We start from the raw sequence: 25,772 nt of genomic DNA on the forward strand, positions 1-25,772 counted from the left end.
CACTATTTATAAGCAGCCGCTAAAATCTCTTAAATTCTAATTTGAATGCAGTTAATAAAGAACATACAGTTTTTGACCCTTTTGCTAAACCTGACAGCAGCAGTTGAGCTAGATGCAAAAACCTTATGATAGATATTTCATTTCCTACAGCTTTTCCAGACTCCTAAAAAATGCAGAAAACAGACCAAACTGTGGTATTCATCAGAGCTCTGGAGTGTCCATTAAATATGATGCTGTAAACGTGTCAAGGTTATTACATAGCATAAATTTTGTTACTCCGGAGGACGTAAATATTACATCCCCATTTTAAGTCAAACATTAGAGTAATTGCACTGAAACATTTTACTGTATCCAATCAATGAGGCATCCACTCTTATGCAAGATGTGGTGGGATTTTTAACTTGATTGAATTCACCTAAATATGATCTAAAAACATTTATATTCTAAATTTCTTCACTCCAGATTTTCCCACTGCTAAACTATGATGATAGCCATAATCAATCTTTTATTTTATTTCAGTCATTTGATAATAGCTCACACAGTTTTGGCTTTTTCCCTCTTGTCTCTTCAATAAGTAGTTAATGATCTATGTCATACTGTCCCTATTTAACTGAGGCCTTGATAATTTCTATTATTTAAGGGATAGTATAGTACACTATATAAGGGATAGTAAAAAGGAATTATGCTTTCTGCAATTAGCACCTAATTTGTCTGTCCTTGATGTCTCTGAACTTTTGCATTTGAAGACATCTGGAAAAGGTATCATTTTTGTCATAACAGCTATAATGAGAAAGTATTTGGAAATAAACACTTCAAAGGATGGAATGAAAATATAATATTTTTAACTGTCTAAAATGAAGCTCATCCATCACCTCAAAGTGATAAAGCTGGTACTCATATCAAAGCCTATTGCAAAGACTAAACTTGAACCACCGTTTCACTATGCCTCTCATTTTATCAGCTTTTGTTCTTCACCAAGATAATCAATCTCCCAGAAATCCACTGATCGCCACACTGTCATTTCTCTGCGTCTCAGTTTCTTCTTCTTTAAAAGGAATCTAAGCACCTATTTCATAAAACTATTGTGAGAATTAAATAATGTCTTTAAATTTTATTTACAGTAATCTTGATACCCAAAGGATTTTTAATTTTTATGTGTTAAAACTACTCATCTTTTCTGTTAAGGTTTCTGCCTTTTTAACATGATGTATTTAAAAATGTGCCCACCCTCCGTATGGTACTATGATGATGGATACATGCCATTATACATTTGTCCAAACCTACAGAATTTGCAACACCCAGAGTGAGTGCTAATGTAAACTTACGGACTTTGAGTGATTACGATGAGTCAATATAGGTTCATCAGTTGTAACGAATGCACCACTCTGGAAGGGGATGTTGGTAATGAGGGAGGCTGTGCATGTTTGGGGATAGGCGGGTCCATAGGAAATCTCTTTACCTTCCTCTCAATTTTCCTGCTCTAAAAAAATAAATCTTTTTTTAAGCACCCACCCTCCAGATAACATATTTTCTCCTAATACCTTTATGGTTTTACTTTTCTTATATTTACACCTTCTTACCTAACTTAGTTATAAGGGAAATAGTTAAAGTCATGTAGTCATTAAGTGTGATGTGAAAAAGCATACTTAACAACATAAGAAATATCAAAAATGTATTAAGTGACAAAGCCTGGCTACAACATAGTATGTCTAGCATGATCACCTTTTTTGCTAACCATAGTTTTCAATCTCTTTAATGGATAATGAACTGCAAATAAGAAAGTTTAAATCACAATTTTAAAATGAGATGATGCCTGGACTATGCTTGATCCAATGCCTGGCACTCAGGTAATTATTTGCAAATATCTTCCCCACTGTGCCTGGCCTCTGCTGAAAGAAAGTCTTTCCTAAACCACGACCTATCAAACCTTCTTGTCTTTGAATTCTATGGCACTAGGTTTAAAAAAATTTCTCTTATCCCATTTGCATCTCACCCACATGGTAAAGTCAACCCTTGTCAGGTGGAAAGCATCCATGCAGGCATATAACATTTATTGAACAGAGCTAAACTCCTTGAGGGCAGGAACTGGTGTCCTCTTCTTGGTATTCCCCAGCTTTCATACACAGCTTGCATACAATGGTGCTCAGTGAGGATGCACTGAATCACAGAGCCCTGAATGGAAGTAACACTTCCACTAATCAACTGCTAGCATGCTTTCTCTGAGGTGGGCTCCAGCCTTCAAAGTGATTGAAGTTTAAAAAAAAAAAAAAGTTTTTAGCAAAAGCTTGAGCATATAGAAAATTGAGCTGTTTCATGTTTATGGATATGCCTTTTAGCTGTGATCCTCCAATTTGATAGAATAGAATCCATGGCAGTATTATTCTAAGAGGAAAAAATCATAGCCCAAATGAAGAAAGCAAGTCATTAATTTCAATTTACCTAAGAGTAAATCTAAAGTTATATGTCTTTCCTGGTGCTGTTTCTGAATATTCAGAGGCCCTGGCAGTAGAAAGGCGAGGCTGGCAATGTTTTTTCCAGTGCCAACAACTGTGGCATTTACTACTAAGGCAGCTGCTCCCTGCCAATGATCAGGGGCCTCTAGAGACTCTGCTACTCAGTGGAAAACTGGGAACAGAACAGGAAACTCAGGATAGAGTGAAACCTTATTTTACTGGATTAAATCTAAAAGAAAAAATGCAGATCTCCGGATTAAAAAAATCCAAGACAAAGTCTCTTTTCTGGCTTCAGAAATGACACATTAGCAGCCCTCTGAGTTTCAGGAGAGGAAGATCTCTTTTGTGTTTTCTTAGATCTTATTGTATACAAAACAATTTCACTATTTAAACGAAAGGTATATAGCTTCCAATGACATAAGCAGGTTTTTTATATTTCCTCATCTCTAAGGAAACCCATTCCAGAGAAAATTCAGTAAGTAATTAGAAAGAATATGATGCATTTTATGCAAATTAACTTCAGACTGTCACTTTTCCTATTTCTGAGAAGGTGCTGTTTTCTGAGGGCACTATTGTTTAAACAACAGATGGAGGACGTCTTCTAAGTATAGCATAGAGAGAAAGAAAGCATTTTGTACCTCCTGGAAGTTTTTCAGGTTAACTCTAATTAATAATAACTACCAGCCACTGAGTGCTTTCTCCGGGCCAAACACTCTGCAAAGCTCTTGATGCACAGGATGTCAGTTAATCTAAGAATAACCAGGTGTTATGTACTTTCACCAGATTATGAAACTGGTACTCCAAGACCTTGAGTAATTTGCCCAAGCTGATTTACCTATGAGTTGAAAACCCTGTTTTCCTAAGGCAAACCTAGAGGTATTATCATCCGTATGGTGCACATAAAAATCAGCTGATTTCTAAAGTCATCTTTGTAAAGGTGTCTATTAAATAAACTCTGAGCTGGACACCTACCATCTTAGGTCCTGGAATTCTGAGATACACAAATCAGAATCAAGCATTTCACCACAACGCATAGAGGCAAGACCCAATACCTCTGTTAGGCTTTTGAAATCCTTAATGCAGTATGCAGTTCTGTAAGACTGCACCTTTCCTTTTGAGCAAACAAGCTACACCCTGAACAATAATATATACTTATTTCACTTTTTTTTCATTATACAAATAGACAAAGATTGACTAACTTTTAAGTTTTTTTCTGACCCAAGCCAAAGGAAAACAGTTAAAATATTTCATCCTTTCAGAATACGTGATCATTCAGATTATCTGGAGATTGGAAAACACATTATTATTTTCCATTTACTTCCAGTAAACTGAGAAGTAGAGAAACTAAGTGCTTGCCCAAAGTTTCTCCTTTCAAAGGCAACTCAATGATATACAGAAAAAATAATAAATTATTTAGATATATCCTTATCTTTGATACTATCTAATAATTGCAGGAAGAACTATCCTTCGTCCTGACTTGTTATTCCAACTCCCCCCAAATAGTCTATTTATTATCTTAAAATCTGAGATGTACAACTCTTCCATTAAAGGGTAACCATATATTCTTCCATTAATGGGTAACCGTATATTCTTCCATTAAAGGGTAACTACATATTCTAAGTCTGGGACAGTCCAGTTTACGCATGTTGTTCCCATTATTTATAGTGCTCCCTCTCAAAAGTAACACAGTTTGGGTGATAAATAATATGTTTTCCCATGTTCACCCAGCCATGACTATGGGAAGTGTATTTTATGATACTCCATCTTGATTTCCATATTACTAAATGAGAAAGGATGTAGTAGAGACTTTGGGGATTGTTGTTAGCACACAACCACTTCCTTTACCAGGGATGGTCCTTCCAACCTTCCCATCACAAACGCCATCCATAATGGGTGACAGCCAAGTTAGTATTGTTTGTCGTGCCACTCCAGGCTGAAGCTGGAGGACATACGACACAGATTGGGACCATCAAGATTCTCTCTTTTTTGGGGGTTTAAAGGAGCTTTATATACTTTCTGTATGAAGGAGCTTTTTATACTCTTGATCTACAATTCTGGTTTTCTTATCTGTGTTTGGCTTCCTCTTCGGATTACTGACAAAAAAAGGCCTTTCTGAGATCCTCCACAAGGTCAGTAACTTCTATCTCAGCTCTATGATCCCTGGTCCCGAATGACACTAATATTTTATCATGGGTAAGTTAGCTCATGTTTCCCTAAGTTCTGAATTTCCAACTGAATGAAATGTCATTCAGGAGCAACTTATAGCAGTTCTAGATACTGAAGACAATAGCTCCAAATAAGAAACATCTGTATTTGGAAAACTTACGTCATATTATAATGGGTTTTCATTTTGATCCATATTTCCCCTCAAGGGTTGGTTTCTGCTACTCAGGGCAGGGGGGGGGGGAACAAAAAACAAAAAACACTGATTTGAGGTAAACCCTCTATATTCAGGTAGCAGAGACGGAATACTTAACTGCAATATTTTATCGTTTGTAGAAGAAGTAGAATTAGGTTAATCCAGCAACAATTCAGCAAAAGTAAACAGATATAAATCCTTTTGTTATAGTATATAAACTTTCACTTTAGAAGTCCTTAATGAGATTTGTTTCAATAAAATTAATTATTCAAAAATATCATGAAGAGGTAGCTTTTCAACTACTCTTAATTTTCCATAGTTCAACTGAACATGAATATAAATTTATGCTGGAGAGCAGCTCAATTAAATCTACCCAAAAATGTACCAAGTTGGAAGTAAAAGTTAATTAACTTAAACTTGGATTAGAAATATTAATTAGGGCTTCCCTGGTGGCGCAGTGGTTGAGAATCTGCCTGCTAATGCAGGGGACACGGGTTCGAGCCCTGGTCTGGGAAGATCCCACATGCCGCGGAGCAACTAGGCCCGTGAGCCACAATTGCTGAGCCTGCGCGTCTGGAGCTTGTGCTCCGCAACAAGAGAGGCCGCGATAGTGAGAGGCCCGCGCACCACGATGAAGAGTGGCCCCCGCTTGCCGCAACTAGAGAAAGCCCTCGCACAGAAACGAAGACCCAACACAGCCATAAATGAATGAATGAATAAATAAATAAATAAATAAATAAAAATTAAAAAAAAAAAAGTAGTCAACCTTTAAAAAAAAAAAAATTAATTATACAAAAATTAAAATTTAGTTCAAGCAACAGATTTGCCTGAGGTTTGAATATCATGTTAAAATATACCATGCTCAAAAACACACCCTTTGCCCATGCTTTTATTAAATAGGATGATTTATTATGAACAGTAATAAATTATTATTAAAAAATTGAATTAGAATTCAGGTAACTGAAATTGCTGATGAAATCTGAGAGTCCTCCCTAATTCACTTTTAAATATATTCTAAACTTTATATTTCAAGACATTAGAATCTACAGGTTAACTTTTTTCTAAAATGAACTCTCTTACTGACTCTAACACGCATGTAGAGAAAAACAAACAAATCATAAGTGTTTATAACTTGATGGATCTTCTTACAGTTTAACTTTTAATCTAACAATTCCAAGGACTTCCCTGGTGGTGCAGTGGTTAAGAATCCTCCTGCCAACGCAGGGGACACGGGTTTGAGCCCTGGTCCGGGAAGATCCCACATGCCACGGAGCAACTAAGCCCATGCGCCACAACTACTGACCCTGCGCTCTAGAGCCTGCGATCCACAACTACTGAGCCCACGTGCCTAGAGCCCATGCTCCACAACAAGAGAAGCCACCACAATGAGAAGCCTGTGCACCTCAACGAAGAGTAGCCCTCACTCACGGCAACTAGAGAAAGCCCATGAGCAGCAACAAAGACACAATGCAACCAAAAAAAAAAAAAATTAATTACAATTCCACTTCTTACAATTCCACTTCTAAGAATGTATCCTAAAAAGATTAAAAATCAAGGTGTCAAAATGCCTATCGTGGCTATAACTTATAACGGAAAAAAATAGAAAAAACTATACATTCATCAACAAAAGGTTTATTATATTTGTCATCATACATCGATAAATGGAAAACTGTGCCATTAAAAGGTGAAGGAGGATGATATATACCTAAATCCATTGCCGTAAAAAGATATCATTATTGAGTGGAAAAAGTAAGTGACAAAATACCATGTAATCTATTTATCACGTTGTTTTCATTTATGTAAAAGTTTCTGTCAGAGTCTAAAGAAAGCTCTATGAGCATCTCTACTAAATATCAACAATGATGGTATCTTTGGTGGGATTTAAGGTGATTTCCAGTTTGTTTTTTTCATACTGATATTTTATAACTACTTTGCAACAATACCATTTATAAATGCTCACAACATACAAGGCATATACACTACACACACACATACACATATGCCTTAAATACATTATTTCACACAAATCAGTAGAGGAATGCATTATTACCTCATTATACAGATGGAGAAATTGGGGATTAATGAGTTTAAGGAATTTGACCAATATATTTATAACCAAATCTGTTTAAGTCCAAAAGCCTGTCCTATTAATAACTGGAAACCATTATTAAGGATATGGGGATGGAGGGGGAAAGCCATAGGGTAAGTAACTTATTTTTAATCCTATGCAATTTTAAATCCAATTAACAGGGCCTCACAAAATAGAATCCCCAGACCAAGAAATATTCCAATAAAAGTATAATAGCTGTGTTATATCTATCAATTTATTCACTTATTCAGCAGTCATTGTGCAACTGATGAGGAAACAGGAATTTTCATTACCATCATCACCACAGCTGCCATGTACTGAGCACCAACTATGTTCCAGATACCCATTCTTTGAAAGTCACTTTACTGGTATTACTTTTATTTAGTCAGATTTGGCTCCTGCACTCAAGCACCTGGAACTCTAATAAGTGACACAGTCTTGGAAACAAATAACTGCATTGCTGTATGATGGATGTAGCCATAAAGCAAGAGGTGATCATCTCTTCTTGGAGATGGGTGGGTGGGTCTTGAGGAGTAGAAAGAGCTTAGCAGGCACAGAGTTAACTGAGTGGCAGGAAGGGCACCAGGACTGGGGAAAAGCTATTTTCATATATGAAAAGATATGTACATAGCAACAGCCAGCTCTACCCACCACCAGCCCCTCCCATCAAGAAACTTGCACAAGACTCTTAGGTAGCCTCATCCACCAGAGGTCAGACAGCAGAAGCAAGAAGAACTATAATCCTGCAGCCCATGGAACAAAAACCACATTCACAGAAGGATAGACAAGATGAAAAGGCAGAGGGCTATGTAACAGATGAAGGAACAATATAAAATCCCAGAAAAACAATGAAATGAAGTGGAGATAGGCAACCTTCCAGAAAAAGAATTCAGAAAAACCATAGTCAAGATGATCCAGGACCTCGGAAAAAGAATGGAGACAAAGATCGAGAAGATGCAAGAAATGTTTAACAAAGACCTAGAAGAATTAAAGAACAAACAAACAGAGATGAACAATACAATAAATGAAATGAAAACTACACTAGAAGGAATCAATAGCAGAATAACTGAGGCAGAAGGACGGATAAATGACCTGGAAGACAGAATGGTGGAATTCACTGCTACAGAACAAAATAAAGAAAAAAGAATGAAAAGAAATGAATACAGCCTAAGAGACCTCTAGGACAACATTAAATGCAACAACATTTGCATCAGAGTGGTCCCAGAAGGAGAAGAGAGAGAGAAAGGACCAGAGAAAATACTGGAAGAGATTATAGTTGAAAACGTCCCTAATATGGGAAAGGAAATATCCACCCAAGTCCAGGAAGAGCAGAGAGTCCCATACAGGATAAACCCAAGGAGAAACATGCCAAGAAACATAGTAATGAAATTGGCAAAAATTAAAGACAAAGAAAAATTACTGAAAGCAGCAAGGGAAAAATGACAAATAATATACAAGGGAACTCCCATAAGGTTAACAGCTGATTTCTCAGCAGAAACTCTACAAGCCAGAAGGGAGTGGCATGATATATTTAAAGTGATGAAAGGGAAGAACCTACAACCAAGATTACTCTACCCGGCAAGGATCTCATTCAGATTCGATGGAGAAATCAAAAGCTGTACAGACAAGCAAAAGCTAAAAGAATTCAGCACCACCAAACCAGCTCTACAACAAATGTTAAAGGAACTTCTCTAAGTGGGAAACACAACAGAAGAAAAGGACCTACAAAAACAAACCCAAAACAATTAAGAAAATGGTAACAGGAACATACATATCGATAATTACCTTAAACGTGAATGGATTAAATACTCCAACCAAAAGACACAGGCTCACTGAATGGATACAAAAACAAGACCCATATATATGCTGTCTACAAGAGAACCACTTCAGACCTAGGGACACATACAGACTGAAAGTGAGGGGATGGAAAAAGATATTCCATGCAAATGGAAATCAAAAGAAAGCTGGGGGCTTCCCTGGTGGCGCAGGGGTTGAGAATCTGCCTGCTAATGCAGGGGACATGGGTTCAAGCCCTGGTCTGGGAAGATCCCACATGCCACGGAGCAACTAGGCCCATGAGCCACAACTACTGAGCCTGCGTGTCTGGAGCCTGTGCTCCGCAACAAGAGAGGCCACGATAGTGAGAGGCCCGTGCACCGCGATGAAGAGTGGCTCCCGCTTGCTGCAACTAGAGAAAGCCCTCGCACAGAAATGAAGACCCAACACAGCCAAAAATAAATAAATAAGTTAATTAATTAATTTTAAAAAATAGACTTTAAAATAAACAATGTTACAAGAGACAAGGAAGGACATTACATAATGATCAAGGGATCAATCCAAAAAGAAGATATAACAATTATAAATATAAATGCACCCAACATAGGAGCACCTCAATACATAAGCAACTGCTAACAGCTCTAAAAGAGGAAATCGACAGTAACACAATGATAGTGGGGGACTTTAACACCTCACTTACACCAATGGACAGATCATCCAAACAGAAAATTACTAAGGAAACAGAAGCTTTAAATGACACAATAGACCAGATAGATTTAATTGATATTTATAGGACATTCCATCCAAAAACAGCAGATTACAATTTCTTTTCAAGTGCGCATGGAACATTCTCCAGGATAGATCAAATCTTGGGTCACAGATCAAGCCTCACCAAATTTAAGAAAACTGAAATCATATCAAGCATCTTTTCTGACCACAACACTATGAGATTAGAAATCAACTACAGGGGAAAAAAAAGTAAAAAACACAAACACATGGAGGCTAAAAAATACGTTACGAAATAACCAAGAGATCACTGCAGAAATGAAAGAGGAAATCAAAAATTACCTAGAGGCAACTGACAATGAAACATGGTGATCCAAAACCTATGGGATGCAGCAAAAGCAGTTCTAAGAGGGAAGTTTATAGCTATACAAGCCTACCTCAAGAAATAAGAAAAATCTCAAGTACACAATCTAACCTTACACCTAAAGGAACTAGAGAAAGAAGAACAAACAAAACCCAAAGTTAGCAGCAGGAAAGAAATCATAAAGATCAGAGCAGAAATAAATGAAATAGAAACCACGAAAACAATAGCAAAGATCAATAAAACTAAAAGCTGGTTCTTTGAGAAGATAAACAAAATTGATAAACCATTAGCCAGACTCATCAGGAAAAAGAGGGAGAGGACTCAAATCAATAAAATTAGAAATGAAAAAGGAGAAGTTAAAACAGACACTGCAAAAATACAAAGCATCCTGAGACTACTACAAGCAAATCTATGCCAATAAAATGGACAACCTGGAAGAAATGGACAAATTCTTAGAAAGGTATAACCTTCCAAGACTGAGCCAGGAAGAAATAGAAAATATGAACAGACCAATCACAAGTAATGAAATTGAAACTGTGACTAAAAATCTTCCAACAAACAAAAGTCCAGGACCAGATGGCTTCACAGGTGAATTCTATCAAACATTTAGAGAAGAGCTAACACCCATCCTTCTCAAACTCTTCCAAAAAATTGCAGAGGAAGGAACACTCCCAAACTCATTCTATGAGGCCACCATCACCCTGATACCAAAACCAGACACAGAGAGTACAAAAAAAGAAAATTACAGACCAATATCACTGATGAATATAGATGCAAAAACCCTCAACAAAATACTAGCAAACAGAATCCAACAACACATTAAAAGGATCATACACCATGATCAAGTGGGATTTAACCCAGGGATGCAAGGATTCTTCAATATACACAAATCAATGAATGTGATACACCATATTAACAAGTTGAAGAATAAAAACCATATGATCGTCTCAATAGATGCAGAAAAAGTGTTTGACAAAATTCAACACCTATTTATGATAAAAACTCTCCAGAAAGTGGGCACAGAGGGAATCTACCTCAACATAATAAAGGCCATATATGACAAACCCACAGCAAACATCATTCTCAATGGTGAAATACTGAAACCATTTCCTCTAAGATCAGGAACAAGACAAGGGTGTCCACTCTCACCACTATTATTCAACATAGTTTTGGAAGTCCTAGCCACAGCAATCAGAGAAGAAAAAGAAATAAAAGGAATACAAATTGGAAAAGAGAAGTAAAACTGTCATGTTTGCAGATGATATGATACTATACATAGAGAATCCTAAAGATGCCACCAGAAAATACTAGAGCTAATCAATGAATTTGGTAAAGTTGCAGGATACAAAATTAATGCACAGAAATCTCTTGCATTCCTATACACTAATGATGAAAAATCTGAAAGAGAAATTAAGGAAACATTCCCATTTACCACTGCAACAAAAAGAATAAAATACCTAGGAATAAACCTACCTAGGGATAAACCTACCTAGGGAGACAAAAGACCTGTATGCAGAAAACTATAAGACACTGATGAAAGAAATTAAAGATGATACCAACAGATGGAGAGATATACCATGCTCTTGGATTGGAAGAATCAATATTGTGAAAATGACTATACTATCCAAAGCAATCTACAGATTCAATGCAATCCCTATCAAATTACCAATGGCATTTTTTACAGAACTAGAACAAAAAATCTTAAAATTTGTATGGAGACACAAAAGACCCCGAATAGCCAAAGCGGTCTTAAGGGAAAAAAACGGAGCTGGAGGAATCAGACTCTCTGACTTCAGACTATAGTACAAAGCTACAGTAATCAAGACAATATGGTACTGGCACAAAAACAGAAATATAGATCAATGGAACAAGATAGAAAGCCCAGAGATAAACCCACGCACCTATGGTCAACTCATCTATGACAAAGGAGGCAAGGATATACAATGGAGAAAAGACAGTCTCTTCAATAAGTGGTGCTGGGAAAACTGGACAGCTACATGTAAAAGAATGAAATTAGAACACTCCCTAACACCATACACGAAAATAAACTCAAAATGGATTAGAGACCTAAATGTAAGACCGGACACTATAAAACTCTTAGCGGAAAACATAGGAAGAACAGTCTTTGACATAAATCACACAGCAAGATCTTTTTTGATCCACCTCCTAGAGTAATGGAAATAAAAACAAAAATAAACAAATGGGACCTAATGAAACTTCAAAGCTTTTGCACAGCAAAGGAAACCATAAACAAGACAAAAAGACAATCCTCAGAATGGGAGAAAGTATTTGCAAATGAATCAACGGACAAAGGAGTAATCGCCAAGATATATAAACAGCTCATGAAGCTCAATATTAAAAAAACAAACAACCCAATCCAAAAATGGGCAGAAGACCTAAATAGACATTTCTCCAAAGAAGACATACAGACGGCCAAGAAGCACATGAAAAGCTGCTCAATGTCACTAATTATTAGAGAAATGCAAATCAAAACTACAATGAGGTATCACCTCACACCAGTTAGAATGGGCATCATCAGAAAATCTACAAACAACAAATGCTGGAGAGGGTGTGGAGAAAAGGGAACCCTCTTGCACTGTTGGTGGGAATGTAAATTGATACAGCCACTATGTAGAATAGTATGGAGGTTCCTTAAAAAACTAAAAATAGAACTACCATATGATGCAGCCATCCCACTACTGGGCATATACCCAGAGAAAACCATAATTCAAAAAGACACATGCACCCCAATGTTCACTGCAGCACTATTTACAATAGCCAGGTCATGAAAGCAACCTAAATGCCCATCGAGAGACGAATGGATAAAGAAGATGTGGTACCTATATATAACGGAATATTACTCAGCCATAAAAAGGAATGAAATTGAGTCATTTGTAGAGACGTGGATGGATCTAGAGACTGTCATACAGAGTGAAGTAAGTCAGAAAGAGAAAAACAAATATCGTATATTAACGCATGTATGTGGAACCTAGAAAAATAGTACAGGTGAACCGGTTTGCAGGTCAGAAATTGAGACACAGATGTAGAGAAGAAACGTATGGACACCAAGGGGGGGGGGGAAGTGGCGGGGTGTGTGTGTGTGTGATGAATTGGGAGATTGGGATTGACATGTATACACTAATACGTATAAAATGGATAACTAATAAGAACCTGCTGTATAAAAAAATAAATAAAATTAAATTAAAAAAAAATGTAGGTAGGAAACTGCAGGTCTCTTCCTAGGAACCACAGGTATAGCTTTGGGGGGCAGAGTATAGAGTAACAGAATAAAGATACCCAGATCCTGTTTAAAGAAGACTTTGTAGAATATTTTCCCTTTCCAAAAATCTTGGGCACCAGCCCCCATGAAAAACAATCCTCACTTTCCAAACCACTGCCTTCAGTTCTGCACGTGGGAGAACTGAAGGGAAGAAAGAGACACCAAGGCAGAGATGGAACAGGGAAGATGACTGAAACTCACATGAAAACAAAATTTCTCTATAACCAAAAGGTCTTTCTGGATAAATTTTCACATTAATTTTTTTCTCAAAAGACAAAATAATATACTTCAACCTCTAATAACTTAATAGTTGGGCAAAAGAGGTTTTAAGAACTAAATTTAATAAACACAGTGTTGAAATAAGGTCTTCTGCAACTTCAATAATTTCTTGTGAAATACAGTGTTCCCAAAGGAACACATTAATTTGCAAGGCTTAAGTGTGAGAGATTTGTTTTCTCTCAAACAAAACGAATTAAATTGAAATACCTTCTGAAGGCAAAGTAATAGTATACAGCTCACATCTCTCCAAATTTGATATATTAGGAAAATAGTAAGATATTCCTTTGAATTCTAAAACCTGACACTACTGAAAAATATCAACTTCAAGGAATTGAGCAGAGAAATATGTTTTTGTGTTGCTCTGATTCTTAGTGTTTCTGTGGAAATAGCCCCAACTGCTATAGGTTGGTTCACTTGACCAACTGAAGTAGGGTGTCTGTGGATAGTTTCCTATTACATGCAGGGAATAGAAAGGAATAAGTGAATGGAGTCATAAGTATAATCTACCCCTGAACAGCTCATTAATATTGCAGAGGAATCATGCTTTCCTAGGAGGTTGAGGCATTACACCCTATGTCTATTAATGGTATTGTTACTCAAATAAGTAAATAGGATCTCAGGTGAATAGTGACCTGGAATTCCTCTTCTAAGAACATCGATACATACTAGGAGTCAAGACTTCCCCCAAACTAGTAAGGCCCAGATTAATAGTTGCTTCTTTCAAACAAATGATCTGGTTAGCACTCTACTCCAATTCCCTCTGCTACCAGAATTTTTTTCTCTTGACTTCAAAACATTTTTCTTGCTGCGTCTACAAACAGTCACAAAATCGGTCATCAAAGGACCTTATCAAAGTCCCCAACTCTCCTCCTTCAAGCCACAGTTTCTCTTTTTTTTTTTTTGTTTTTTAAACACAAATGTCATCAGCGAATCAGTTCTGTAGAGGCAGGATTCCATCATACACATTTTATCGCTTTTGAAGCATACCTCATAAAGAGTCCAGCACTGCCACACTGCTCAGCGTGACAGGTAGGCAAGATAGGTGCTCCTGTACTTTTTTAACGAGGACACTGAGACTCACAAGCTCAGTAACTAGTGCAAGGGTTCTAGGTGAGGTAGTGGCAGAGTCAGAATCCAAACTCAAGTCTTCCGATCCCAAAGCCTCTTTCTAGTAAGGATGCAGCCTTTGGTATGAGTCAAATGTATATTCAACCTGATGCCATGGGACTCCTGCTATTTCACTTAATACTCATCTTAATCACCCATATCCCATCCCCAACCACCTCCCTCCTTGTCCAAAATAATTCCCAGCATCCAATTCTCATTCCAAACTCTGTACAGTGGTGAAGGCCTAGAAAAATCCAGTTCAAGTGTCAACTTTAAAAACTCTGCCTCACCAGAGTATAGGACTATCTTCTCAGTCACTTCCTTATGTGTATATGTATGATATATGTGTGAAGAATTTTTTCAATGAAAAAAACTGCACCTGGCAGGTTGGCTAAGGTCTGATTATATTCAATGTTTTGCCAGATTTGGGGGCTGGGAAACACTCTCTTACATACTGGAAGTGGGGTGGAAAATTTGTATAACACTAAAGAAAGATGATTTGATATATTAATGCCACAGGAGTTGCACAAAGACATATACACCAGTATGTTATAGTATTATTTGTACTGATATGGAAAATGATACATCATTCATTAAAAAAGGTATGTACAATACAATTCTATTTGTGGTTATTAACTATAAAATTTATATTTGCACAAATGTGTATGACCATGCATGAGACCAGTAGGAAGGATGGTAAACTGACAGTGGTTTCTTCTGGAGGAGTAAGTAGTACTACAGAGGAAAAAGAGGGAAGATTATTACTTTTACCTGTACAATTACAATTTTTTATGATTACATGTTACTTTAAAAACGTAAAAAAGTTAAGTTTCTCTAAGTTAAAAAAGAGAAAAACAACAATAAGAAGCAACACCTTTATAACAACTCAGTATGTTAGGGAATCCATTAGAATTTTTTCTATTTTTTAATATTTGCTAACCTAATACTTTTGACTCATAGCCAGAAACAAGGATGGGCAATAAAATTTAGTCAAAATAATTTTAAATTATATTTAAATATTGTGCAAAATTTTGATCCTTCAGCTGAGAAATCATCCTACTCTCCTGTCTTCATTTTTCCAGCCACAGCCCCTATGTCTAGATCAGCCCTGCTTCTCTTGGCATTTAGAATAAATAGATGGAGACAGAGACTCAAAATGAAGGGCAGGAAGTACTATGGACCATGTAGGGATCTCTCCTTTGTCCTTTGCAGATTCAAGGACACATTCAATGCTACTTGAATTGGTTGTCAAAATTGCTAGTTCCATCCCTGAGTACACCATTTAATTTCATGCATCTGGTGTGGAATCTGAACTGAGGAGCAAATGGTTATATTTTCTACAGTAAGGTTACAGAGGCTCCTGGTATTTTTGTCAATGTTCTGTAAGAAGAGCAAAAATTCACATCTAGACTCCTGATTACGTTTATATCATATATCAATTAAGTAACTTACAAAAAGCACACCTAGGCCTTCAACATCAGAGATTCTCATCTAGTAGGCTGGGGTGAAGGGCTGTTATTTAGGTGAAACCGTCCCGTGATTCTGATACACAACCTCGGTTGAGAGCAACTTACATAGTTAAAGAGATTTATTTTGCAAAATTTTTGAGAAGGGATTTACAGCTTTTATGTTCCCCAGAATAGAGATAAGAAATTCCTTAGGCTAAATTATATGCTGAAATTTAAGAAGCAAAAATTTAGATCCCAGAATCACAAACCATTAAGTTTGAAAGGTTCTCGACGATATTATTGACTCTCCTTCTAGTTAAGTGATGATCAGAGAGATTAAGGGACTTATACAAGAAAGATAGTTACTTAAAAATATATCTAGTATTAGAAGCCATCTCTCATAAAAAAAAGTACATTTTCAACAAATAATAACTAATAATATCTGTTTTTCCATTCTGTAATCTTTACCATTGAATTTCAAGCCAATTACCTAAAGTTAAAAAACATTAAAAGAATAACCCTCTATATTAAGAAGAGATATCAGATCTAAAGGTTTTTTTTTTTTCTTTTTTAAAATTTTATTTATTTATTTATTTTTGGCTGTGTTGGGTCTTTGTTGCTGCGCATGGGCTTCCTCTAGCTGTGGCAAGCAGGGGCTACTCTTTGTTGCAGTACGTGGGCTTCTCATTGTGGTGGCTTCTCTTGTTGCAGAGCATGGGCTCTAGGCGCACAGGTTTCAGTATTTGTGGCACGTGGCCTCCATAGTTGTGGCTCGCGGGCTCTAGAGTGCAGGCTCAGTAGTTGTGGCACACAGGCTTAGTTGCTCTGCGGCATGTGGGATCTTTCCAGACCAGGGCTCGAACCCGTGTCCCCTTCATTGGCAGGCGATTTTTATTTAGGATAATAACAAAAATAATTCTGTAAACTTATGCCAAAACAGTTGAGCTAGGTCTTAAAAATGCCAAAGTATACTGAATAAAATACATGGCAAAAGAATGGAATGAGAGAAATGCACATCTGTACTGAGAACTTATTTAAATGGTTCAATGTAGTGGGATCACAGAATGATGAAGTAGTGGCAGAAGCTGGAAAGGTAGGTTAAAGATATCTTTTGAAAGACTTTGAATATTATGGTAAAGAGTTTTGACTATCCCACAAGTCAGTGTCCTTTTGTGTTATATTTAAATATCATTTTAAAACATATACAAATAAGTTAAATAGGTGCAGAAAAAGTAATTGACAAAAAAACAATGTCAAATTGTGATTTAAAAAGGAAAAAGAGGAGGAGGGGGTGGGGGAAGAGGAGGGAAGAAGGCAGGCAGGAAGGAAAGAAGGAAAAATAAAAGATCATAAAGATTGAAAAGGAAGAAATAAAACTCCCTATACACAGATGACACGATTGTTTACCTCTAGAAAATGCTAAGATATCAATAAAAACTACTACAACTAATAAGTTAGTTAAGCATGATTATAGGATATATGGTCAATATAGAAATATATATGAAAATCAATTGTATTTCTATATATGTATTAGCAATAAGAGAACTGGAAAATATAAAATACATAAGAATTCACTTAACTGAAAATGGAAAGGTTCTACACCAAAAGTTATGCAACACTGCAGATAAGTAATTAAATGGAGAGATATCATGTTCATAATTTGGAAGACTCAGTATTGTTAAGATGTCTAGTGCTCCTAAATTAAACTATAGATTCAGTATAATCTCAATAAAAATTCTAGTTGGCTTTTTTTTTAAAATAGAAATTTACAAGTTGGCTCTAAGATTCATATGGAAATTCAAAGGACCTAGAATAGCCCAAATCAATTTTGATGAATAAGAACAAAGGGAAGTATGGACAAAATCATTGAAATAATTCAAAAACACACATGCACCCCTATGTTCATAGCAGTACTATTCACAATAGCCAAAACCTGGAAACAACCTAAATGTCCATCGACAGATGAATGGATAAAGAAGATGTGGCACATATATACAATGGAATACTACTCAGCCACAAAAAATAACAAAGTAATGCCATTTGCAGCAACATGGATGCAACGAGAGATTATCATACTAAGTAAAGTAAGTCAGAAACAGAAAGACAAATACCATATGATATCACTTATATGTGGAATGTAAAATATGACACGAATGAACCTGTCTACAAAACAGAAACAGAGTCACAGACATAGAGATCAGACTTGTGGTTGCCAAGGGGGTGGGGGAGGGAGAGCGATGGACTGAGAATTTGGGGTTGGTAGATGCAAACTACTACATTTAGAATAATAAATGGATAAACAACATTTGTCCTACTGTACAGCACAGGGAACTATATCCATTCTCTTGGGATAAACCATAATGGAAAGGAATATTTAAAAAAGAATGTACTTATGTGTAAAACTGAGTCACTTCGCTGTACAGCAGAGATTGGCATAATATTGTAAATCAAACTTCACAGAATCTACATCTCTCTCAATACAATATTTTTCAATAAATGCTTATAAAGGAAAAATTTATATCTATACTCCCAATACAAAGCAAAAGATTTTAAACAAAACATTGTGAGGGAAAAGATCAGAGCTGTATTTCGAGTACAGAATCACAGGAAGATATTTTGAGCCACAAACTCAGTGTCAGCTAGGAGGATGTACAGCTTAGATGCTGGCGGAGCTAACAGAAGCCATGTTACTGCACACAAAGCAACTGTGTGTTAGCATCATATTATTTTGTGATTCTGAAGCAATATTAGACACTTTACATCCTAACATAATTATGTGTTACCTATATACAATATCTTTACTGTGTCTTAGTTGCATTTTAGGAAACTGATGTGTGGTCTGGGGTTGACATGTAATGCATAATTTTTCCTGACTTAATGAGAAATTGGCATATGCTTACTGCTTTGGGTGGAACACCTGATTTTCAGGTTGGATTACTGATTTTAGGCCTATCTCTTAAAAACTATAATTAAAACACACATACAGGACCCATGTTTGTGATGAGTTCAAGCAGGTGTTTGATACTGTTAGTAAGTCAAACTTGGAATAAGAATTTCATTGACACTTTTCTTTCAGGCTTTGTGTCTTAAGATTGCATGGTGACTGTAAGAATTTTCTATTGTGCAAATAAAGCAAAATATAGAAATAAATTATATGATGAGGCTGATATAAGGAAACACTCTTCCATAACTGAAGAGCATGTCTTTCCAGCCTGCATTTCAGTATGACAATGAGCGGGGCTGGAAGGGAGTGGGCAAGAAATTGGAAAAAGGAGAGACCAGAGGCCTGGACAACTATCCCAATATGTCATGTAAGGGTCCGAGGGAAAACTGCATTAAGGAGAGTCTTGAGAGGCACTGCTGAAATCCACTGATTCCTTCCAAATGGCATGTTTCTTCCCCTGCATACATTCCTATGCCTATTTTTTATAATCTTCCACAGTAATTGAGTTCCTTCGAATATCCTCATTTTTACTTTCTCTTTCATGCCACTTTCTCTCCATGATTTTAAGACAACGTGGCTCACTCTAGCGATCCCATACAAAGCTTTTGTGGAGCAATAATGAGGACTGCAATAATAAAAATTAAGTGATTGCCATTCCTCCAAAAGATCAGTAACAATATAGATTTTTAGCCTAAATATTTCAGCAGCATAAAGATAATGATGTGTGACCAAATAATTCAAAACACTTCCCCCGACAAGGCAAAGACAGAAACAGAAATGGCAAGAGTAGAGCTCAAAGACTTCACTCCAGGAAATACAGAAAAGAATGAGGCCACACAATATGAGCAAGGTTTTACATAATATTTACTGCAGCCTGAAATAAAATCTTAACTCTATAATGGCACTGAGGGGGAAAGCTCTTAATTGAGAAGATCTCAAATTGGGCAAGAACAATCTCAAAAATAAAAAAAGATTATTCTTCTTCTTTGGTTCTTAAGTGATGCGTATAACTTCACTGACTGCATTCTTCTTTTAGTGAATCCAAGTGGCATTAAATTTGAAGATAAAAAGACTAACAGGGTATTGCATTGTGAGAAACTATCTCAGATTTTTTTTTTAAGTTTTTAATAGAAAATTTATTTATTTATTTTATCTTTTTTTTTTTTAGGCCACGCTGCACGGTATGTGGGATCTTAGTTCCCCGACCAGCGATCGAACCCGCGCCCCTTGCAGTAGAAGCGTGGAGTCTTAACCACACTGCACCACCAAGGAAGTCCTATCTCAGATATTTTAAACTGGCATTGGATTAACTGCATTAATCTAGATCTACTAAAACTACAAAATGATGAGAAATTCACTGGTTATCGTCTAGAAGCATTATCAATCCAGAACTAAACTCAAGAACATAGCCTTTACAGCCAGAAAAGCCAGTGGTCTACATGTTGATTCTGCCCCTCACGTTTCAGTTTCCTTATCTGTAAAATGGGTATTAAAATAGCACCTACTTTTGTTATAAAAGAGAATGCATGTAAAGAATTTAGCACTGCCTAGCAAATAGTAAGTGTTCGATGTTAGCTCAATTCCTAATATAGCTCCCCTACCCCTGATTTCTTTTAATAATCTCATCTTTTTATAACTCAAATTGAATGTAATACAATGGATTACTTAGGGAAGATGATTCAGCAAAACGCAGACAGCTACTGGTTATAATGCTGTAATGACCAGGGAGACTGCACTTGGAAGAAAGGAAAAAATGTATACACATCAGGGGTCCCAGGACAGTTTTCTGTGTGAGGCTGACCACTCAGCCAGCACCACATTCTTCTTTTGACTTTCAGAGCTGTGAATTAGGCTGGAGACTATTTTGAGAGTCAGAAAATGGGGTGACTTTAGCTTTGTATATAGGAAGGTCATATTCAGGACCTGCTTACGGTTTTTGTCAGGTTTGATCAATTCATTTTTAGCAGCTTTATTGAGATATAATAGACATATAATAAATCACTTATTTAAAATGTAAAATTTGATATGTTTTGACACCACTGACACCATAAAAAAATTTGGTCAATCAATTTATTTTTGCACTTTTAGCTATTATAAACCTATCTTTGTTAATAAAACATAGGAAAAATAATTTTATTGCAATTTTGAAATCCTTTACTCTTCTTTCTTCTCCTCAAACTAGTGTTTCCACAATGGAATATTTTATTCCATGAGGTCTCTTAGGGAATAATTACTTCATTAAGGAGCGTACTTTATAAAATTACATCCATGTATGGTAATCTAAAAGAGCCAATCTAAGATGATAGAAACTTCTGACTGTAAATTAGAATCTTATCTATGGATGCCTAAGAGCTGGTGATTTATTGACTACTGTAGTGTACTTCTAAATCGCATCTAAGTCTTCCAAATATAATTCACTGGCAACAAGCAGAGAGTGAAGGCTCAACCTTTGGGACTGGTGTGGTGGTAGGGACCCTCAGACAGGAGTTTTGTCATAAAGCAGCTACACCTTCCTGGGTCAGTCATTTAACTTTTACGGTTTCAGTTTTTTCCTCTTATAAAATAAGTATTACTAGACAAAAAGATCTGAGTTTACCTGTAGTTCTAGGTCTTTATCCCTGGCTAATATGGGAAGTATTCATACTTTTTATTTTTAATGGTTCTTAAATAAACCTATTATACACACGCAAAAATAACAAGATTTAATTTAGACTATGCTGCAGGTAAATGTTACAGAGGGAACGAACTTCCTCCTCTGTCTTGAAGGGTGTGGGAGCCAGATATGCTAGCCCCATCCACTGTGTACTTCTTGTGCCACCACACTGTTCCTTCTGGCTGCTTCTGTCACCTGACAAGTCACGCCAATTCCCCACAGGGCACGATCAGCTCTCTATCCCCACACTTTCACTGTAGGGAAGATTATAAATAAATCCTATATTCAGATGAAAGCACCATGCCCAGGCCTGTGTATTTTCTGGGACTAATTGCTGAGGGAAAGCCAATAATCTACTGAAAGTCTCATTCCAGTCTACGTGGTAATTATATGCTAATGCCTTTTGAAATTAATTCAGAACCCCTACACCAGCATCACAGTAAAGGGGAAAGAAGCTGAGATTTAATCACATTGCCTTCTGGGAGCTCAGTGTAAGATTTCTTTTATACATGAGCCATAAATCGACAGAACTAGCAGACCGCTCTAGCACTGTAATGATGCAGTCCCACAGCAACAAAACTGCTGGCAGGTGTCATGCCAAAAATCAGTCACGGATGGGGCTCGAGTAGAGACGCAGAGTTTCTCACTTCAGAGAAGCTACAGTGTATGTTTGACCATTCTCGTTTCTACTTCCTATAAATTAGCCTCATCTGAGGGTCTAAAAGAAGTCAGATCAACTATAAATAAAAGAAGCTGTGAGCAAAGTAATAACATAACGATAAAAACAAAGCAATTATGAGAAACAATATGAGCAAATGGTGGAGCTGGAAGAATAATGAAGACATGGATAACTTTACCTCATTTGAAAAAAATAAATGGAGTGTGAATGGGTAAGCAAATACAAAAGGTTTGCTCTAGCCCAGAAATCTAGTAAGCATAATCTAAAAGCCCATTGTAAATGCCTCCTTCGTGATGCAGTGTCCTTCTGCAATCTAATACACTGCTTATCCAAAGAAAAGCTATTGTAACACTGCTTCCAGCTTTCCTGGTACTCATCGTTAAATCAATGTCTTATTCTCAGTTCAAAAGCACACTGGATTTGATATTATGCTATATACAAATTCTTCACATATCATAGAGAAATGACTGAAATTTTTTCTCAGCTATAAAAAGAAACCAGGCAAATATTTCCCACATGAATTTTTTCCTGTCATCCCTGACCTAGAGCCAGAAGCATATGAGAAGATGACTTATAACTGCATAAGAATTCAGTATGTGCATTTTTCTACTCTCTCAGCTTTTCAAGATGCTGCATGGAGCTACTGAAGAAAAGGAAGGTGGTTTCCCTCTGGAACATGCTTTCAGAGACAAATGCATTAATATAAACAAGCTAAAAGGAACCAAAATACACAAATCCACATGAAAATATTATTTTATAAATATTATCAGCTGAAATTCATTATGGTATTACCAGGTGCCAGATACTGTGGCAAAACTTGACATATCTTCTCTCATTAATTCTCATAACACCCTCCGAGGCTGAGGCTATACCATCACTAGACTGTAAGCTCTATGAGAACAGGACCATGGATTTTGTTCACCAATGAAAAATCGCACCGCGTTCACATACTTCCTCCTACACAACAGATGCACTGTAAAGTTCTTGCTGAATAAGTGAAAAATTTCCATTTGATAAAGGAGGTAACTGAGGGTTAGAGAAGATAAATAACTAGCCAAAGGTCTGTGATGCTAGAATCTGTGTTCCAACATATTTTATTTTATTTTATTTAAATAAGAGACTCAGTGGAAAGTGCAGGGCGATTAACTTATTACCATATTTAACCTTCTTGTTCTTTTCATCTCTGAACGAAGATAAAGTTACTGAATAGCAACAAAAGACCAAATCCAGAAAGTCAAAGGAAGGAATAGGAGGGGCCTGAAATAGCAAGATGTTAATATTCTTTTTCAGTCAGGAGAGCTCTTCTAGCCTCTAGCCTAGAAAACAAATACCTGGGGGCTTCCCTGGTGGTGCAGTGGTTGAGAATCTGCCTGCCAATGCAGGGGACACGGGTTCGAGCCCTGATCTGGGGGGATCCCACATGCTGCAGAGCAACTGGGCCCGTGAGCCACAACTACTGAGCCTGCGCGTCTGGAGCTTGTGCTCCATAACAAGAGAGGCTGCGACAATGAGAGGCCCGCGCACCGCGATGAAGAGCGGCCCCCGCTCTCTGCAACTAGAGAAAGCCCTCGCACAGAAACAAAGACCCAACACAGCCAAAAATAAATAATTTTTAAAAAACAAAAAAACAAATACCTGAAGTTTCTGTCTTTAAGGAAGGAAATGTCTTTGTGACTTCAGCAGTAAAGCTATGTCTGGTACCAAGTACATATTGATATTGTTACGATTGTTGTTATAATTTTTTTTTCATTTTTGTTATGCGACAATCTTTTTATGTCTCTTTTCTTCCTTGAGAGTGTGAGCTATTTGAAAGAAGGGACTGGATGTATTCATCTCTTTTTTTGTGTCCAGTCCTAAGAGACACTCAAAAAACTGTTAGCTGAATGAGGAACAGGCAAACAAATATCAAACTAAGATAAATTCAGAGCAGAAACCCTGACTTTAAGCTTAGGAAAATGAGGATAACCTTTTCAGACTACTGATGAAATCATCCAGAGTAGTAGCAGAGGATCAGTCATCTTCTGAGCTGCTCTTATCTTTCTCCTATTCCTAAATAAGACGCCTGACTCCTTAACCTGTGGCCTTAACCACATCACCAACTTCACAGATATTAACCAATCCTTGACAACCAGTTCATAAAGTTTTGTTGGCTATAACACCTTCACAAAAAACTAACTGACAACAATAACAAAAAGAAATGTCATACTTACGGTTAATTCAGAAGCTGAAGAGGATTTTGATAAACACTAATAACATTAGATTAACACACAAATTAGTTTTGAACCTTTTGGAATTTATATTTAAAAACAAGCCCTATTCTTTTAATATGTTTCCATGAGATTTTACTTAAGGACCCCTAAATTATTTTGTGAGATTAGTTTTTTTGTTTTTGTTTTTGTTTTGTTTTGGTTTTGGTTTGGTTTTTGGCCATGCCACACGGCATGCAGTTCCCTGACCAGGGATCGAACCCGTGCTCCCTGCAGTGGAAGCATGAAGTCTTAACCACTGGACTGCCAGGGAAGTCCCTGTGAGATTAGTTTTTACTCAAGCAGCAAACAGCAACTGTAAGCAACAATATGATTTGTGTTCTCGCTTGGGAAAATGATAATAAATAGTTGACGAAAATGTAATTTATAACATTCTTCCCCTTCACTTCATTTTCCTATACAATATCCTCTATACCCCTTCATCTCACCAGAACAGAAATTCAGGATATATGCCCCTAGATGGATGGATATATTAGATACAGAGTATATATATATGGATGGATTTTGCCCTTATGTGATTATAATGAAAGTAACTGGACGGATTTTATTAGAAGAATCAAATGAGCCTAGTAGGAAAAAAAAAAAAGAATATATGCCCCTCACCTCCAACAGTTCATCTCCAATACGCATTCGCCCGTCCGTGGCAGCGGGTCCTTCGGGGTTAATTCCCACCACAAATATGCTCATGCGTGACCTGTCTTTGTTACCAGCAAGGCTGAGTCCAAGTCCATTCTTATCCTTTTCAAGTTCAATAATGTGCAATTCTCCAGGCAGATCTGCATATCTTTGCCTGATTTTTTCTATTAAAAAAAAAAGGTAAAAAAAATTTAAATAGAGCACTTGAATCTATATTAGCAAGATACTGGCATTTCCCCATCTTTGATGATGCCTCTACAATGAATTGTCCCTTCTTGAGAGCAAAGTACTTGAGGTCATTCATAGCCTTATATATAGGTTACAGTTAAAAATTATTTCATCTCCATCTAACAAGATTGGCTCACCCATAAAACCTTCCCTGATTGTTCAGGTTCACACTGGCCTAGACTTTCTACTATTATTTTCTTACCTAAGAGAGTCAACACAATGTGGTGGAAACCCTGGCCTCCCTGCACTACCCTGCCACCCCCCCACCTCCAAAAAAAGAAAAAGGGAAACAAAGAATATATACTGATCACCAGCTGTGTTAACAAGCAAAGTGTTTGGTCTTAGAGATAGCGTGCTGAACAAAACAGACATGGTTCTATTCTCATGGACTTGCAGTCCAGTAGGAAAGAAAGTCAACAATTAATTCTAAATAATAACATTTCTTTAAAGTATACAAAGGGTACAAAACAATATTGGGTGTTAT

General features: G+C 36.8%; 1 protein-coding gene and 1 long non-coding RNA gene across 22 annotated transcripts in view; both read right to left on the bottom strand.

Annotated features, from left to right (window-relative positions):
• The window catches only part of PATJ (PATJ crumbs cell polarity complex component), a 350,711-nt gene that overhangs the window by 118,476 nt on the left and 206,463 nt on the right, over window positions 1–25,772 (bottom strand). For all 21 annotated transcript variants that reach the window (XM_082356311.1, XM_082356308.1, XM_082356317.1 and 18 more), the window contains one exon: window positions 25,028–25,224. In XM_082356311.1, coding sequence (XP_082212437.1) covers window positions 25,028–25,224 — 197 coding nt within the window. The remainder of the gene's footprint in view (window positions 1–25,027; window positions 25,225–25,772) is intronic.
• LOC309613544 lies at window positions 1,174–23,449 on the bottom strand. The gene is made up of 2 exons (XR_014235779.1): window positions 5,606–23,449; window positions 1,174–5,253 (listed from the first exon to the last, which is right to left on the bottom strand). It is a non-coding gene; the product is annotated as an uncharacterized lncRNA (long non-coding RNA).

The sequence above is a fragment of the Balaenoptera borealis genome (genome assembly GCF_965194805.1).
Source record: "Balaenoptera borealis genome assembly, chromosome: 1".
NCBI classification, from domain to species: Eukaryota; Metazoa; Chordata; class Mammalia; order Artiodactyla; family Balaenopteridae; genus Balaenoptera; species Balaenoptera borealis.